General features: G+C 45.4%; 1 protein-coding gene across 1 annotated transcript in view; it reads right to left on the bottom strand.

The window, feature by feature from the left end:
- AGBL1 (AGBL carboxypeptidase 1) overlaps positions 1-18,887 on the bottom strand; it is a 325,674-nt gene that overhangs the window by 135,365 nt on the left and 171,422 nt on the right. Inside the window, exons 20-21 of the mRNA XM_054169235.1 lie at positions 13,809-13,940; positions 10,493-10,669 (exon numbers count right to left, since the gene is read on the bottom strand). Of these exons, the coding sequence (XP_054025210.1) occupies positions 10,493-10,669; positions 13,809-13,940 (309 nt within the window). The remainder of the gene's footprint in view (positions 1-10,492; positions 10,670-13,808; positions 13,941-18,887) is intronic.

The following is an 18,887-nucleotide window of genomic DNA, read 5'->3' as shown; positions in this document are numbered from 1 at the left end:
GCTGCTCAAGGCCTCATCCAAAACACCCACAAGGAGGAGGCATCCACAACCTCCCTGGGCAGCCTATTCCAGAGTCTCACCACCCTCCTACTGAAGAACTTCTTCCTCAACTCCAGTCTAACCCTGCTCTCCCTCAGCTTCAAACCATTCCCCCTTGTCCTGTCTCTGGACACCCTCATGAAAAGTCCCTCTGCAGCCTTCCTGCAGGATCCCTTCAGGTACTGGAAGGCAGCTCTAAGGTCCCCCTGGAGTCTTCTCTTCTCTGAGCTGAACAGCCCCAGCTCCCTCATTCTATCCTGAGAGTCTTTCTTTGTATGCCACCATGTGCATGTACCTCATACATGTGCAGCACAGGATCCCTGCCTCTCTGCTATTGTTGATTTGGCTTTCCTTACCACCTTCTTCCATTGTCTAAAGTCACAAAAAAGACAGAGAGGCTCTGGAGCTGTGCTGCACAGGAAGGGCACTGTTATTGCACTCTCTGAGCTGTGGCAGAAGAAGAGTCTCCAGGTGTGGAGATTGTAACACTGACCTTCTGCAGCTGGAAGACCTGACTCTACTCAAGGCCAGACCCACCACATGGCACAGTCTGCAGCCAGGCATCTGTTAGTTATGGTGTTCAGAGTGCCAGGCAAGGGCATATAGTAGAAAGAAATATCAGCACTCTGTCAGTGAAGAGAGAATTGAATGCTTTCAGTGCAGAGCAATAGCAATCAGCCTTGGTATATTAGGTAATTTGAAGCAAATTTTGTGGTAGGGGAAAAAAAAAGAGAGAGAAAAGCTAACATAATTAGTACAAGAGTTTAGCACAACATGGAAAAGATAAAACTGGATTAGAAACAAAGCAAAGAAATTGACCAAAGAGCCAAAAGCTGGGTGGATCTGCAGATTCTGAGACTAGAGAGAATGAATCTAATTTGGGTTTAGAGGAGATGATAACAGAGGACCTAGGGATAGATAACAGAGGACCTAGGGATAGATAACAGAGGCAATAATGGCAGAGAACATGGATAGAAAGCTGACTAAGACAGACTGGGAGCTGCTGCAGCTGTGAGAAGTGCATCTTATAGGGCTACAGAAACCAGCAAAGCGACAGGAGGCAAAAAGAAGGGAGATCACATTTCAGAATGGAGTTTACATTTAATGATAGCCAGCATCTACATACCACAGGCATCAACTAGTGAGATTCGGTGCTGTGGGAAGCCCTGGCTGAGAAAAGATTATGAAGAGGGATGAGAAAGTGCCATAATTATTCACAGGGAATGGAGTTCATTATTTCAGGGTTTTGATAATGATAATCAGGCCTCAAGCTGCAGCGTGGAGGAGAGGCAGGTCAGGCTGGCAGGATTATTTCCTTTCCGTGTCTTAGTGTAATTGAATCAGTTGCATTAGAGGATGGGTTTGTTTTCCTCTGAGCCGTGAGGACCCAGCCTCTGTATGAGGCAGGATGCCTGATTATATGGACCAATGGTCTGATCCAGCATGGCAAATGTTATGATCCTAAGAGGAGCAAAATCAATCTTTGCAGAAAATCCTGTGTGTGAAAGACTTTGAAATTTAGATGCTTCTAAAATCCATGCAGAGAGAAAGACAAACATGACTCTTTCAGCCTGTGCTTTTGCCACCTCCCCATTCTTATTTGCCATGCCTGAGGAGTTCATGATTAGACTAGGAGCTTCATCAAAGGGCAATTTTCAGCTGCCAAATAGATTTGTACAATAAATCCACACGGGGCAGGATTAACAAGCAAGAGAGACATCAGAAATCAAAAAGCTAGCTGCTGTAATTCCACAGAACACTTGAAAGGGTGATCTGCAATGATATTTGGACTTTAAAAGGGGCACCATTGAAATGCTGCAGTTAGTTTTCATTAGGAATGTTGCTTTTCTATTCCTTAGCCTTCCCAAGAGCTTTTTCTTCAGCAGGCTGAGATCCCATGGGTATTCAAGGTCATGCCATCCAAGACTGCTTAGTTGGCTTCAAAGAGAACAGTACCATTTCATCCAGAGGAATCACACACACGTGTGTGTGACTGCAATGGCTGATTTGTCACACCACTACAACATTTAGAACAGGAAATTAAAATTCATCCTTAAGCCTCTAATTTGCTTCCCTTCTGTAGTTTTCTGTTTCACACACACACACAGAATGTTAGGAATTGGCAGGGACCTTCAGAGATCAAGTTCAACTCTCCTGCCAAAGTAAGATCACCCAAGGCAGGTCACATAGAAACACATGCAGATGGTTTTGGAAAGTCTCCAGAGAAGAAGACTGCACAACTTCTCTGGGCAGCCTGTTCCAGTGCTCCATCACCCTCACCATAAAGAAGCATCTTCTCATGCTGAGGAAGCCTGGAATAGGTTGCTCAAGGAGGTGGTGGAGGCTTGGTCCCTGGAGACGTTGATGGTCAGGCTTGATAGGACACTGTGCAACCTGATCTAGCTGATATCCCTGACTACTGCATGGGGGCTGGACTAAAGGATCTTTAAAGGTCCCTTCTAACCCAAATCATTCTATGATTCCATGTTTTTACCAACACAATGCAGGTTAGGATACATAGCAACAATATTTTCTGCCAAGCCATGATTTGCATCCTATTTCTTATCCTAAATGACTAAGCAGGAGAGAGAGAGAGAAATGTTATTTGCATGACTTAGGAGGACATGGACTCTTAGCTCTCATTTTAGGAGCTATCTACAGCCTTTTCTTTATCCCTTTTGTTGATTTTTTATGCTAATGTTGTCTTTAACGCTCCTGATTCTGCAGATATGCAGTGGAGATGTTGAAGGAGAAGGAAACTAGGCTCTGAAAGCCTTTCTTTCCTCTTCCCCCACCTTCTAAATGCCATTTATCCTCAGGTAGTTGAATGAAATGAGGTTCAAAAGCCTAAAAGGTACCTAAAGGTACAATTAAACTCTCTTACAAAATTAATCAATTACAAGGGGCTGGCAGAAATAATAGAAGCAGGAAAATAAAGCCAATAGGATGCAGACTTTCCCCTTGGGTTCCAACTTAAGGAAACAGACCAAACAAAACCCTTAATGTGAACCTTCAGGCCTTAGATGACTAGGAGATAACTGGTTGGGGAATTTTTTTTCTCAACCTCTCTTGCTGTTACAGCTGTTTCCAATTTGAGATACTTTGGACCACAACTGGAAGCAGAAGCTATCAGAAAGTAAAGCATTCTTTCTTATTCTCAGCATCTGCTTTTGAATCAGGTCCCCAGAGCACTGAGGGTCAGCTAAAGACACTTCTTGCCAATGTCATTTTCTTTTTGAAAAGAAGCTTTGGAGATTTACCCACACCTATGGAAAGTCCTCATGCCTGCTAATAGCTGAAGGGATCCTACAGGAAGGCTGCAGAGGGAGTTTTCTAGAGAGGGGACAAGGGGGAATGGTTTGAAGCTGAGGGAAAGCGGGGTTAGACTGGATCTGAGCAAGAACTTCTTCAGTACAAAGTTGGTGAGACTCTGGAACAGGCTGCCCAGGGAGGTTGTGGCTGCCTCCTGCCTGGGGGTGTTGAAAGCCAGGTTGGATGAGGCCTTGAGCAGCTGAGTCTAGCTGAGAGGTGTCCTTGCCCATGGCAGGGATGTCAGAGTAGATGATCTGTGAGGTCCCTTCCAACCTATGATTGTATGAAGTGCATGGTGTGGAGAACAAGAGAAATGAGAAGCAAGACCTGCAAAGATGATGCAAACATTTTGCAGAAACAGACTCCAGAGAGCACAGAATATCTCCTGCTTCTTTACCTTTTCTTTCTTCAAGTGCTTAGCCAGTATGCTTTATGGCAAGAATATTGATGAAACCACATTTGTTGGTAGCTGAATAGAGGCAAGAGGCCAAAATGAAATGATTTTTGTACAACAGACTTCCAATTGCAAGCACAATATACATCTTAACTGGAGAGCACCAGCAGCATCATGTGGCCTGCAAACTCCATCAAAACTACTCAATTTCTGCCTATTAAGTGCAATAATCTGCTTATGAACAAAGCAGACAGAAAAATTTCCTCACAGAGATTTGGGAAGCAATCTTCAATAGTAAAGAAGATGAAGAAAATATTTCATTGCCTACAGATACCTATAGAGAAACAGTGCTGCAGTCTAATGGACAAATCATACATTGGTAACAGTCTGGCTGTTTGGGCAGCAGTCCATCTTGGAAGGACCAGAAAGACATAAGGCTTTCAAGGCAGTGAGGATGAGTGCAGAGACCTGCATCTGAGGAGGAATAACACCAGGCACCAGTACAGACTAGGGGGCATCCTGCTGGAAAGCAGCTCCATGCAGAAACACCTTGGAGTCCTAGTGGACAACAAGTTCTCTATGGGACACCAATGTGCCCCTGTGGCCAGGAGAGCCAACATCATCCTGGAGTGCATTAAGAAAAGTGAGTCCAGCACATGTAGAGAGGTTCTCCTGCCCCTCTACTCCGCAATACTGTGTCCAGTTCAAGAGAGAGAGAAAGACATCTACTGGAGAGAATCCAACAGAGAGCTATGAGGATGAACATCTCTGCTATGAAGGAGGATTGAGAGCACTGGGACTCTTCAGTCTGGAGAGGAGAATGCTGAGAGTGGACCTGATCAGTGTCTGTAAATATCTGAGGGTTGGGTGTCAGGATGAAGCTGCCAGGCTCTTGGTGGTGGTGCCCAGTGACAGGACAAGGAACAAGAGGTAGAAGCTGGAACACAGGAGGTTCCACCTCATCATGAGGAGACACTTCTTTAGGGTGAGGGTGACTGAGCACTGGAACAGGCTGCCCTGAGAGGCTGTGGAGTCTCCTTCTCTGGAGACTTTCCAAACCCACCTGGATGTGTTCCCGTGTGACCTGCCCTGGATGACCCTGCTCTGACAGGGGGGGTTGGATTTGGTGGTCTTTTGAGGTCCCTTCCAACCCTTAACATTCAGTGACTCTGTGACCTTGACATATTGCTTCAGTTCAGCCACACTTCCATGGTAAATCACTGCTCCATCACTCATAGTACATAAGTCAGGCAGGTTAAAAGGGATCAATAATATCAGATCTCCCAATTAGACTGACTCTCACCACTTTTGTCCCACATTTTGAACAACTACCTGGAAAGTCTTATGAACTGCATGGCCATGCTGCTTATAGTGTCCCTGCAGTGGGATGGCTTTTCTCTCTAATCAAGTCCAATGAGCAAATTTAGACTGTTCAATTCCTCTGGCTTAGGAGCATTAAAGTGGGCAGAAAAAAAAATAAATCCTTTTTTTTCTCTGCTCTCCCAAGGGCTTTCTTCAATAAGGGATCCATATCACCAGTAAAATCTCCTTCAAAGGGCATTGTCAAGATATCTGCAATAATTTTCAAACTCATTTGTTACTCCTTGTTGCTTATAATCCCTTCCAAGCAAGAAGCTAAAATCTATTTCTGTCAGTGCCAGGCACAATGTGCTGAGGAAAGAAAGGCCTTTGCAGCACCCCCATGCACTCAGGCTTGCTGTATTACCTAGATGCAGTGGTACTGAGATTCCATCTCTTACCTGGACACGTGGAACACAGAAGACAAGTCATGTGCTGGGCTGCAGCAAGGGGAGTGTGGTCAGAGAGAGGGGATTCTGCCCCTTAACTCTGCTCTGCTGAGACCCCACCTCCAATACTGTGTCCAGTTCTGGTGTCCCCAGCATAAGAAGGACACAGCTGTTGCAATGAGTCCAGAGGAGGCCACAAAGATGATCCAAGGGCTGGAGCACCTCTGCTGTGAGGACAGGCTGAGGGAGCTGGGGTTGTTCAGCCTGGAGAAGAGAAGACTCCGGGAGACCTCAGAGCTGCCTTCCAATAGCTGAAGGGATCCTGCAGGAAGGCTGCAGAGGGACTTTTCCTGAGGGTGTCTAGAGACAGGATCAAGGGGGAATGGTTTGAAGCTGAGGGAGAGCAGGGCTAGACCGCAGCTGAGGAAGAAGTTCTTCAGTAGGAGGGTGGTGAGACTCTGGAATAGGCTGCCCAGGGAGGCTGTGGCTGTCTCCTCCCTGGGGATTTTGAAGGCCAGGTTGGATGAGGCTTTGAGCAGCCAAGCCTAGTTGAGAGATGTCCCTTCCCATGGTAAGGAGGTTGGAATAGATGATCTTTAAGGCTCCTTCCAACCTGAGCCATTCTGTGGTTCTGTCATGATATGGTTTGGAACTCAGCTGTACACACAAAAGATTGCAGGGTGCTAGATACAGTAATGAATGGAACAGCACAGGGCAGGATGCTACAGAAGGGTCACAATTAGTAGGCTATGTAATGAGGAATCAAAAAGAATGGGGCAATGGCTTCAAACTGGAGAAGAACAGATTTAGATTGGATGTTATGAACAAGTTCTTTACCATGAAGGTGGTGGAACACTGAAACAGGGAGGTGGTTGAGACCCCTCCTCTGGAGAGATTCAAGGTGAGGCTCAGCAGGGCTCTGGGCAACCTGATCTAGTTAAGGGTGTCCCTGCTGACTGCAGAGGGGGTTGGACTGGATGACCTTTGAAGGTCCCTTCCAACCTAGACCATTCTATGACCCTACAATTGTAAACTGGCAGAAGCAGGAGGGAGAATTCTCTGTGGAAAGGAACTGCTTTGTTTTTAGCAACTTTCAAATGGAGACATTTCTCCTATAAGCCTGAATTGGGCAATCCAGGCAAAAGGGAAAATAGTTTGGACATTTCTTTTCTTCTTTCTTAGACTGAACAACACCTTAGATAAGATCAATAGTTTCTTTAGTTTTATGTTTCACTTCATTAAGGGTAGTTGGCTTCTTGCTTTTCCATTGATCACACAGACAGGGAGGTGCAACACAGACAAGCCATCTCTTTCCTCCTTTCTTTCCTGCCCTCTTCTCCATTTGAAATCAAATTGCTTTTAAATGAGGCAGGGGGTCACTAGTCTTCCTCATTTACATATCAATAGTCCCAGATTCCTGCCTTTTCTTCCAGTCACTAAACTATCTTTAAATGACTACATTTAAAGGACTACATTTCAAACCCCAGAGAGGACACTCCTTGGAAATACTCTGGCAGCATCTTTCTGGACTATCAGAAGAAAGGGAGGGGAGGGAATGGTTCTGGTTTACCTCAGCCCTTCTTCTACATACAGTGACAAGGAACACATTTACCAGGCTTAGTCAGTTAATATTTTGATCTCTTGCTGGTTCCATAAGGTTTTCTGGCTCTTCCTAAATCCTTTGCCCAAACCCTACTAGGTGTCTTTGTGCATCTCCAAGCACTGTATCTGTGCTCACAGGCAGCAGAGCACATACTTGAATGATTTACTTTCATCACTGAGAAGCAGGAAGAAAGCTAAAGAGCAGGATCCAGATCTGCTGCACTCTACTAGAAGTTTGGCTACTGATTCACTGAATAATGCTGGACTTGGGTCCCTCTGCTGCATATAATGAGAGGTTTTAAATCTTAGCTGCTGTTTGTACTGTCTTTCAAGGTACAATAGCATCCAAAACCTAAGGGCATGCTTGTCCAGAGGACTTCCTGGATAGATACCTACAGGGAGATCAATCCTGTGCAATTAACAGACTGATTCTGCTCACAGTTAAACACAAATCTACTAATCCAAATGTCACAAAGCTCTAAATCTAGGATGCTGACATCTCCTGCCTGAGCATTAGTCTCAGTGCACTGTTTACACACACACACATCAATTTGAAGGTCCAAGAGGGAAGAACCCAGATTGAAGTCTCTAGAAAAAAAAGTGACCTCTTAAGTAATTAATTTATAGTTTACAGGAATAATTTCAGGGCTTCCAGATATTAATGAAGTAGTCTTGGCTTTACAGATGGAAGCCTCAGTCATCCCATTAAGCCCATAGCATAAATAATCCACTTGTAGGAAGAAGCAAGGAAGAGCCAGCTCTAAATATCACAGAGAGGAAGAGGAAATAGCCTATTAATATCAATTACCTGAAAGAGACAGCTTAGGTATTTAGATGCAGCCCCAGTGTAAATGTCAACACAAGAAATTCTACTCCATTATGTTGGGCACTTGGTAAAAAAATATTTGAAAGCTGCCTGAATCAGAGGAACCACAAAAAGAGTGCTTGAATTATCCTTATGATGAAGAAATGTCCCCTCCTGGGAATATTTTCCTGTCCTCCATCTTTGAGATGAATGATAATCCTGAACCAATAAAAAAAGCAATGTAAAGAGGATCTATGTCCTCAGACAAACAGCTCAATGACCCAACAGGGACTCAGTTTTTCAGGGTGCTCAGAATGGAAATTTCAGAGCTACTTTACAGCTTGCAGACATCCTTATGGACCAGGAGAAAATTGGATTCTGCCGCCAGTCACAAGCCCTCACATTTCAAGCTGCTTTTGTCCTGAGTGGTTTGCCTGTGGTCCTGATCAGTGATAAAAGAAAGAGAAGAATGTAGAAATCATCTCCAAAACCGTAAAGGGTTTCTTTAAAACAAACAAAAGAATCCTGAACCACCCCTGTTAGGTCTTTCTGCTTATTTTTGGTAGCTCAACTGTATAATACAGAGCCCCCGTGGACAGCACAGCGCTTCAATGCAGCATCTGAACGTGGCATTTAAAGTTCTCTTCCTATTATTTCAAGCTCCTAATGGCACAAATTAAGCAAATTTGGGTTAAATATCTCACAGATGCTGAAAGAGAATGAATCATTAGATATTGATACAACCTGATGTGTCCCTGGTTTTAGGTCTTGCTGTGGTTATCTAGGCAATCAGTGCAATCCTCCTCTATGCAAATCACCAGGAGTTTTGTCATGGACTTCAGTCGAGGCAGATTTTTCCCTCCCACTGTCTAAAACGAAAAGATTCAAAACCACTGTTTTGACCTCTGGTGCCTATTAAAAACCCATTAGCACTTCTCAGGAGTAGGGAGTGTTAGATGTAATGCCCAGGGCAATTATATTCTCTTTCTTTAAACTGTCTGCCGTTTTTCTCTCCTGCCTTTCCTGCCCTGGAATTGATGTGTGTATAGCAGGGCATGGTTAGAACAGCAGCTGAGTACTTCCTGGCTGCAATTTACAGAGAGGTAAAAGGATTAGTATAGAGCTTCAAAAGATAATAATTTGAATGTCTTATTAATTAATTGTTATTTGTAATAATGACTCTTTCCTTAAGGGTCTTTCAGGATCCTTAACTGCTTATTAATGCTGTAGAGATAAGGATTGCTCCCTAGTGGGGGAAAATGAGGTGGAATGTGGAAGCTTTGCACTGAAAGCAACAGGTCTGGGGAATAAACAAGAGGCAGAATTCACCACTTGAGTGAATGGAGAATCATGATCACTCAAATGCAATTACCAGGGTTCATTCTATAGACTTAAAAACTGCCAGGAGATCTCACAGAGTGATGTCTGTGATGCATTTGGTACGAGCCCAGCCCTTCCTATCGAGACTGGAATCTCACTTGATAAGGAATTGAGGTCTGTCTAGATCAGTCACAGCCATATCTCTGAGCTCGTGGACAGCTGTCAAGAACAGCTTTAGATTATCTACCTTTGGCTGTCAGAAACAGGCAACTTCAAATGCAGGATTCTCAGTGCAGGCTCTTAAATTTAGCCAGACAAATGCTCACGTTGCTAGCCTCTACCAAAGAGCTTGGTGCATCAGTATTCAAGTTAATTACCTCAGAACTAGGCTCAAAGATGTCCATGTGATCTGCCACCACATTTTTCACAATCTTGTGATAGCCTTTATCAGGCTATGTGTCCTGTATCGTATCAACAGCATTCCTTCCTTCAGGGAAATGCTTTCAGCTCCAGATTGCAGTTGCTTTTTAGTTCACTGTTGAGTGAAACCTCAGAGCAAGTACTCACTTTTGTGGCATGGAAGGTAAAAGATCAATGGATCGTGGTGACCAAGAAGGCCAATGGCATCCTGGCCAGTATCAGGAACAGCGTGGCCAGCAGGATCAGGGAAGTCATTCTGCCCTGTACACAGCACTGGTTAGGCCACACCTTGAACAGTGGCCAGTTCTGGACCCCTCAATTCAAGAAGGATGTTGAGATGCTGGAAGGTGTCCAGAGAAGGGCAACAAAGCTGCTCTGGAGCACAGCCCTGTGAGGAGAGGCTGAGGGAGTTGAGGAATGAAAGGACACAGTCTCAAGCTGCACCAGGGGAGGTTTAGGCTGGATGTTAGGAAGAAGTTCTTCACAGACAGAGAGATTGGCCATTGGAATGTGCTGCCCAGGGAGGTGGTGGAGTCACCATCCCTGGAGGTGTTTAGGAAGAGACTGGCTGAGGCACTTGGTGCCATGGTTTAGTTGATTAGATGGTGTTGGGTGATAGGTTGGACTTGATGATCTCAAAGGTCTTTTCCAACCTGGTTAATTCTGTGATTCTATGGATAGATTTCAGTGAGGAGACACTCAGAAGCATGGCTACATGGGTCTGGAGAAAGCAGATAACCAGAAAACGCCAAACATCAAAGCAATATCTACCTCCTTCACTTTACCCTTCCAAGCTCATAAGATACACGCTAGGAGGAGGATGGCACAGGTTTCTTTGAAAGCTTTACTCACTTTGTAGAGTCCATGGCTGCAGCTGCAGTATGTGCTCTCCATGGTGTAGCTCCTCAGCACACCCATTTCCTTCCACACCACCACCCGGGCCGTCGACTCCCGGGACTTCTCCACCAGGAAGCTGCAGCTGTTCATGACAAAGGCAGGGGCCACTTTATCCAGAATTTTAGGGAGAGTCTATGAGAAAATAGCAGCAATGATGAGAAAATGACCAGATGTGCATGTGTTTATATTCTACACACATTGAGAGAGAGAGAGAGACCTGTGGGTTTTAATGTGGATATAATCAGATCTAGCTGCAGATACTGAAAGCTCCAGCCAGTGCATTGTGTCCAGCTTGTGTGAAACCCTCAGATTCTGATCTTTGCTTCACAGCCCAAAGAGTAAAATGTCAAAGATCCAGCACACTTGCTGTATCTCACTCACCATCAATTACTTGCACACCCAAGAGCTTGGGACAGCTGTAGTCACTGACAAGAGTTTTGTTTTGAAATGTTAACCTACAGCTTCCTGTTCTGCTGCCCAGAGGGCTGCAGTCGTGGATCAGTCACTGATATTCCCATGTTCTCCTCTCCAGCTACACTACATCTCCTCCCATTATGCAGCCACAGTTTGACAGGGATTCAGCTATGGAAGTATGCTTTCATGTAGCACTTCCAGGTTTTCCTGGCTATGGGTTGAACAGGAATTAAACAAAATACACCAGACCCACATCCCCCAGATGCTTACAAGCCTCAGAACAATCCTGAGATGCAGTTAGACTGTGTGTGAAGGGTCAGACAGTTTTCATTCTGCTAGAGGAGAATAGAATAGACCAGACCAGACTGGAAGAGACCTTCAAGATCATTGTGTCCAACCTATCACCCAACACCATCTGATCAACTAAACCATGGCACCAAGTGCCTCATCCACTCTCTTCCTAAACACCTCCAGGGATGGGGACTCCACCACCTCCCTGGGCAGCACATTCCAATGGCCAATCACTCTCTCTATGAAGAATTTCCTCCTAACATTCAGTCTAAACCTCCCCTGACACAGCTTGAGACTGTGTCCTCTTGTTCTGCTGCTGGTTGCCTGGGAGAAGAGACCAACCTCCTCCTGGATACAACCTCCCTTCAGGGAGTTGTAGAGAGCAAGAAGGTCTCCCCTGAGCCTCCAGGCTAAGCAACTCCAGCTCCCTCAGCCTCTCCTCACAGGGCTGTGCTCCAGACCCCTCCCCAGCTTTGTTGCCCTTCTCTGGACACCTTCCAGCATCTCAACATCTTTCTGAAACTGAGGGGCCCAGAACTGGACACAGGACTCAAGGTGTGGCCTAACCAGTGCTGAGTACAGGGCAGAATGACCTCCCTGCTCCTGCTGACCACACTGTTCCTGATCCAGGCCAGGATGCCATTGGCCTTCTTGGCCACCTGGGCACACTGCAGGCTCATGTTCAGCCTGCTGTCAACCAGTACCCCCAGGTCCCTCTCTGCCTGGCCGCTCTCAGCCACTCTGACTCCAGCCTGTAGCTCTGCACCAACACACAGATTTTTCTGTAAATGCACACCAGCAAAACCAAAAACCCCAATCCCTAATCCACTTTTGCTTTTTAAAACAATTGACATTAGATTCACAATCAATCTTTTGCATTTAATTAAATAAAAACTCTGCCAGGTAACAGAAATGTCTCTGTGTGCAGAACTCATTTAGGAGCATTAACAAATCTGAATTTAATATTCTTTTCATTTCAGCAGCCATCACTGGATCTCACACTAATGGTTCTTTCTTCTCTACTTATTCTTCTCATTAATTATCTTTCAATAGTATACCCTGGCAAAGTGAAAACACAGTCTTTTAAGGGATCCTTTTATGATAATGCAGCGGTGTGGCTGTTCCCTTTCTCGTGCACAGCTGGATTCAGCAAGTACTACAACAACAAAGGAGGCTGCTCTTCTCACACAGGACCCTCTCCACAAACTTCCAATCCCATTAGGAGAGGATGGAATTATATTTCTTAACTGATGTCCTGGCACAGATGGCTGTAAAAGGAGCTATCAAAAGAACAAATCTTCAAGCTGGGCTTTGTGATGCCAGTGCTGCACAAGCTACCCAAGGCCACCAAATATTAGAAGATAATGAGGACTCTCAGTCCTGTATGTTGTGCCAGGGGCTACAGCTGAATCTATGACCAGCATTATCTTGAGGTATTTGATGCCAGCTCTGGGGGAGAAAAATAAGTCATGGAGACTGGGTCAATCCCCACCTAGGTACAGAATGCAAGCTATGCAAGCAATGTAAGCAGTGCAAGGAAGCAAGTCTGAGGCAGGGGTGATGTTCTGCTGCAGTCTGCAATTGCAGTGGTGTTCTCCTACACATCCAGGTTCCCCAGTCTAAGAAGTAAGAGGGTGATCTATTGGTAGGAACTGCAGCAATCACCCATCTCCAATTTTGCTCCAAACTGAGGGCTTGAACCACAAAATCTTTCCTACAGGCCAATGAAGAATACTGTTGGACAGTTTCAGAGCCTCTCTTCATTGCAGATTCAAGACAGACTCCAGATGCTGACAGCAGCATTTGAATTTTGTTTGGGTAACAGTGAACCCTCCTCAGCCTCTTCAAGCCCTCTGAATTCAAACACAGCAAAAGAGGTCCTGAGTGCTTGCTTTGTGAAGCAGAGTTTGCCACAGAGACCCTTCTCCATGGGCTGGAGCACTTTCTTCAGTGAAGTTTCAATATACTGTGTGCAACACCACGTGAACATGGAAGATGTGGCATCCTTGCAGGAAGATAAAATCATGGAATGGCTCAGGTTGGAAGATACCTCAGAGCTCATCTACTCCAACTTCCCCACCATGGGCAGGGACACCTCTCAACTAGGCTCAAGACATCATATGACCTGGCTTTGAACAGCCCCAGGGAGGAGGCAGCCACAAACTCTCTGGCCAGCCTATTCCAGTCTTAGCACTCTCACACTGAAGAGCCTCTTCCTCAGTTCCAGTCTAACCCTGCTCTCCCTCAGCTTCAAACCATCCCCCCTTGTCCTGTCTCTGGACACCCTCATGAAAAGTCCCTCTGCAGCCTTCCTGTATGATCCCTTCAGCTATTGCAAGGCAGCTCTAAGGTTCCCCTGGAGTCTTCTCTTCTCTAGGCTGAAGAGACTCAGCTCCCTCAGCCTTTCCTCATAAGGCAGATGTTATGTTATCTCTGGACCATTGTTCCTCTGGAGTAAGAAAATCTCGTGCCTATCTGTAAGATTTGTGATCTGGCCTTATCTTAACTGGTGGCACAGATGCACATGAACACCAGTAACTGCAGAAAGGAGCAAAGTTGGACCTACCCTGTAGCCAACATCTTCTGAGATAACTGCTGTGTCAACCATGCAGCCTGCTTGCCACAAGGTCTCCTTGACGCTGCAGCCATAGAGAAACACATTCTTTTTCTGGGAGTGTCCATGGTAATCACAGAACACCTGGGGAGAAAACAAAAAGACAAAGTCTTGAACACTGAAGAATAAAGCTTCCTGGGTTTTCATAGTAAACACTATTAAAGGGGGGGTAGGAAGGTGGGGTATTTCTTCTCTTTTTTTCAGGTCTTTCAGAGTAGCTTGGACTCAGGGCTATGCCTATAGCCTGTGTCAGTCTTTGTTAGTCAGTTGTACCTTGCTTTATTTATTTGATGTGACACGATCTCAGGGATCCAGAGTCAGGCCTGGCACACTTCTGGCTGCAGCAGAAATAAATGTGACACCTGTGCAAGAATCCATGGCAACTCCAAAACCTAAGGGTTCATGGCAGCTTGTGACACAGCACCACAGCGACTTGTCACACTCTTTCTACTTTTAAACTCCTAAGCTCCCGCTTTAGCCTCATGACCCTGGAAGCCTGTGCCTTCCTGGGCAATTAATCATCACTGTGTCACCTTCACATTCCAAACCTCTGCCCCACAATTGTCAGGGAAATGCAATTGTGCTATTGTGTGGCACGATGCTGGCTGAGCTTTACATTAATTCCTGGGAGCCGAGTGCAGAATGTGACCTTTCTTCATGGTAAATAATCTAACTCCACCCCAATCTGTCAATCTAATCCACCTCTCCTATGTCAGCTGTCACATAAACCAGGCACAAGGCCCATTCCCAGCTCCAGAGGAAGTTTTGATTGCCTCTATAGGCAGGTATCGACTCCTATAGAAGTGAAAATCACAGTTTAATGACCCAAGAGGTAAATATTGAGCCAAGCCTTAAAGGATAATCAATCTCGGTGCCCTCTGAGAGATGGAGTCAATATACACACTGATGTTACATATATTCTCCATGTCTTTATTAAGAATATTCAGAAATCTGTCAATGAAGAGACAAACATTTCTAAAGAGGAGGAATTGGTTCCTTCTAAAGCAGTATTCACCAACAAGCAGAGGGGAGCTTCAAGATCTTTTTGAAACAGTTTTCCAGGGCTTACACTGGGGACAAAGGAATGGGTGTAGGAAGTTGGGGAAGAATTCTAGATCAGTATAAAGAGAGAATCACAGAATGCTGGGGTTTGGAAGGGACCTCGAAAGATCATCCAGTCCAATCCCCCTGCCAGAGCAGGATCACCTAGAGCAGGTCACACAGGAATGCATCCAGGCAGGTTTGAAATATCTCCAGAGAGGGAGATTCCACAACCCCCTGGGCAGCCTGCTCTGCTGTTCCATCACCCTCACAGCAAAAGCATTTTTCCTGCTGTTTCCATGGAACTTCCTATGCCTCGGCTTCCACCCAGTGCCCCTTGTCCTGTCATTGGGCATCACTGAGTAGAGCCTGGCTCCATCCTCTGGGCCCTCATTCTGCACATCTTTCTACACATGCACGAGGTCAGTTCCTCCTCTCCAAGCTACAGAGCCCTCAGCTCCCTCAGTCTCTCCTCATAATTAAGATGTTCCACTCCCTTAATCATTTTTGTGGCTCTGCACTGGACTCTTTTGAGCAGTTCCCTGAGGTCCTTCTTGAGCTGAGGGGCCCAGAACTGGACACAATATTCCAGATGCAGAGTAGAGGGGTGGGAGAACCTCTCTCCTGGGGAAGAACTATGGGGCAAAGGAATATAGATATTCTTACATAAATACTTATGCAAGAGGGGAGAAACAGATGGAGTAGATGAGCTTCTTCCTCCAACTGTTAGGGCAAGATCTACCCTAGCATGTTTATTTACCAGCTATACTGTAACTAAGTTTAGCTGCAGCAAGTCGGGGAGTTTAATTATCCAGGAACTGTGCATGTGCATTCTTTCAGCTTCTCTCACAGACAGTAAGCTGACACACTGGAGAAGCTAAGACACATGCATGAAAAGTCATTTCACTGATCCTAGTTAGGTGAACACTTAAATATATCTCATAGCTCACAGCTGCTCCTTTCTTCACCTTCTGACCCACCAGCTTTCCTTCCTGCACCACCACTCACCTCCAGCTCTCCTTGCAGGACTCTGGGTCTGCACATCTCCAGCCCTGCAGCACACTTTCCACACCTGAAGCCTGCGAGCAGTGACCTACCCTGAAACAATTTCTCCTGCTTTCCTGATTCCCTTGCCACCAAGCAAAGGCAGAAAGGGGAAGGCAAACAGGGAACTTTGAAAGCTGCCCTTTGGTGCAAGCCTACAACCAGTATCACTTCCAATGGCACACACCCCAGAGATTCAGCCCTGCCAAGCTGTGTGCATATTTTGCAGGGCTTCTGTACCCCCTGTACTTGAAGTTACTCTGTCTGAACCACATGCAAGTATCCTGTACTGTCTCCAAAGAGCTGCATTTATTGGCTCTCTTAATGACAGAGATTTCTCCAGCTAGTGTTTCATCTAAGGCATCAGCAATACACTGCCATGGCTTAGGTTAACCACAGGTATCACCTAAAATTTATTCTTATGACTACCAAAGAGGATTTTGTGGATTTTGCCTTGTTTCAAGGCAGAGAACCCAGCTCAACTGGGTATCAACTACCTACCAATTTACAGAATTACTGACACACAGACCCCACAATATATTACCTGCCTAAAATACGATTGTATGTATCAGAAGCCAGGCAGGGATGCTCAGAGAGTCAGCTAGCAGGGCTGCCTGCTCAGTAGCAGGTCTGTAATACTTCCCCTCAAGAACTCTGTGGATGAGCCCTCAGTGACAGGTCTAGAACGAGGCTTCTTTGTTGGCAAAGGCTTCTCATAGCCAGGTTCTGCAGCACGGTTGCTGTTTCAGGCCATGGGATCTTGCACTGCTTCTCCCCAGAGTGCTACTGGAAGTACTCCTATTTGCAAGCTGCACAGAGCTATGTTCCAGCTGAGTTTGTGGACACTGCAGTCACTCCCAGTGTTTACACCCAATTATTTTTTATCCTGTGTTCTTCTGCCTTGGTGTCACGCTGGAGGAAAGCTGATGGCTCACCATTCAGCCAAGGCTAAGCAATACTTTGTAGTTTGAGCATCCAACACAGAAATCTTCATGGGCTATGTCTGAACAAACACTAAGCAAACCTGAGACCTACCAGAGTTTTCCCTCCAGCCTGTCCTTCCCCATGACTGGGACATTAATACACACAAACCAGTCAAAATCCCAAGGCTTGCACTCCCTGGGATATGACTCAAGACCACATGCAAATTTGCATCTATTTAAAGGTTGTTTTTTTTTTTTGCCAGCACTGATTATCCTAAAGGTAAGGCCTGCTTTGTAACTCAAAAAACAACCCCCTCATGAGTCACAGAACCAAGCACCTTTTAAAAGAAAAGCAAAGCAAAATGGAAAGCAAGAAGACCTGTTGGAAAACAGAACATTTTGAAATGTATTTTCCTCTGTGTGTATGAAGTCTCATTTTATTCCCCCCTTTAATAACATTATGACAGGACTTTGAATCTCAGACTTCTGAAGCAGCTGCACCTAGGGTTTCTCCCTCAGAATGAGCTACATCCTTGCAGGCAGATGTTTGTTTCCAAGCATGACATAATGCCTTTGAATGGCAGCAAACTGCTCAGTGCCTCCTGCTCCCTATGAAGTTCGCTGTCCTCTCCAACAGCATCCTGTGTTCACTGCAGCTCAGACTCTGTGCAAGCTGCAGGTTCCCCGCTGCACGCTGCAACTGTGCTGTCAACTGTAACTTCTAGACCAGCTTCTCATCACAAATGCTCAAGTAGAGAGTAACTTTCCTCTTCCTATCAGACCTCCCAGACAAAAGGCCTCCAGCCTTCCTACTTTGTTAATTGAAAGGAGATGCCATATCACAGAGGATTGCAATGCCACAGTGCATCCAGAAAAAGGACTTAGTGGGCTGTTGTCTCTAGAACTTACCAATTAAAATGGCTTTGGTTTGAAAGGCTGTTAGCTTTAAAGTTCTTTCCTTTTCTCCTTCTTTGCTTTGAAGCAACTGCTTGCACATCCCCAGGATAAATGAAACTAAATCACTTCACAGATATCATTTGGCTATCAGTGAACTTGGCTTGGAGGTAAAAAAATAAATGGAGGGGGGACAGGAAAAAAGGAAGGGAAAAAAACTAAAAAGAAGAATCCCAGCTTTCTTTTCAAGGAAGGAAAAGGCATTTTTGAGCATGTATAAACTAAAATCAATGTACTCTTCAAAGGCACAGAAAAATCAGTTTACCAAGTCTGACATGCAGCCTTTGAGTGAGGGAGACGATCCGATCAATAGTCTGCCTTCACTCAGCAAGGATGAAAACTTCCTCTGAGTGTTCAACTTTATGCACCTGCATATGACAAGGAGGGCTGTGCACTAAAAAAAAAGCCAGAGAGCAAAGAGCAGGGTAGAAATAAGACTGCTCTGAACCAAAGAGGAAGGTTGGTGAGTAAACTCCCAACTGTGAGTTGAGTTATCCACACTTCTCCTCAGCTTGAAGAGTTGAATTTCAGGGCTGTTGTCTTAGCCAAACCCCACACTCCCACAAGAATTGGCTTTGAAAAGTTTACAGACATTTTCATCTTGCCTGGGGCTTTTCTCCTGAAACCCAGGAGGAATTTGATGGTTGTGGACATTTCCTGCCTGACTGTAGCTATCATCAGCCAACCTGCTGGGCTGTACACCCACATCTGTTCATTAACATTTGAACCTCCTCCTCGTGGTTTCCTTCCTGAGGTCGCAGATCTTTCCATTCTGTGAAGCGACATGACTGAAGAGATGGGATGGATCCCAGCCCTATCCCAGTTGTAACTTGAGGTGAGACCCATCTCATGAAGTCCTAGTACCCACCAAAGCCACCTATTTCCTTCCCATCACCAAAGCAGTGAGGTAGGTCAGATGTTTTGAGGGCTGCTTCCTGTATTTTTGTGTTGGTTTGTATTTGTGTTTTGTACTTTGGGGTTGTTCCAGCATGGGTTTCTGCACAGTCCATTCAGACCAAATCTTTGTGGAACTTCTCTTATCATTTGCCATGAAGATAACAATAACCTA

This window comes from Dryobates pubescens, chromosome 17, assembly GCF_014839835.1.
Source record: "Dryobates pubescens isolate bDryPub1 chromosome 17, bDryPub1.pri, whole genome shotgun sequence".
Classification (NCBI taxonomy): domain Eukaryota; kingdom Metazoa; phylum Chordata; class Aves; order Piciformes; family Picidae; genus Dryobates; species Dryobates pubescens.
This window is presented reverse-complemented; position numbering and strand designations above follow the sequence as displayed.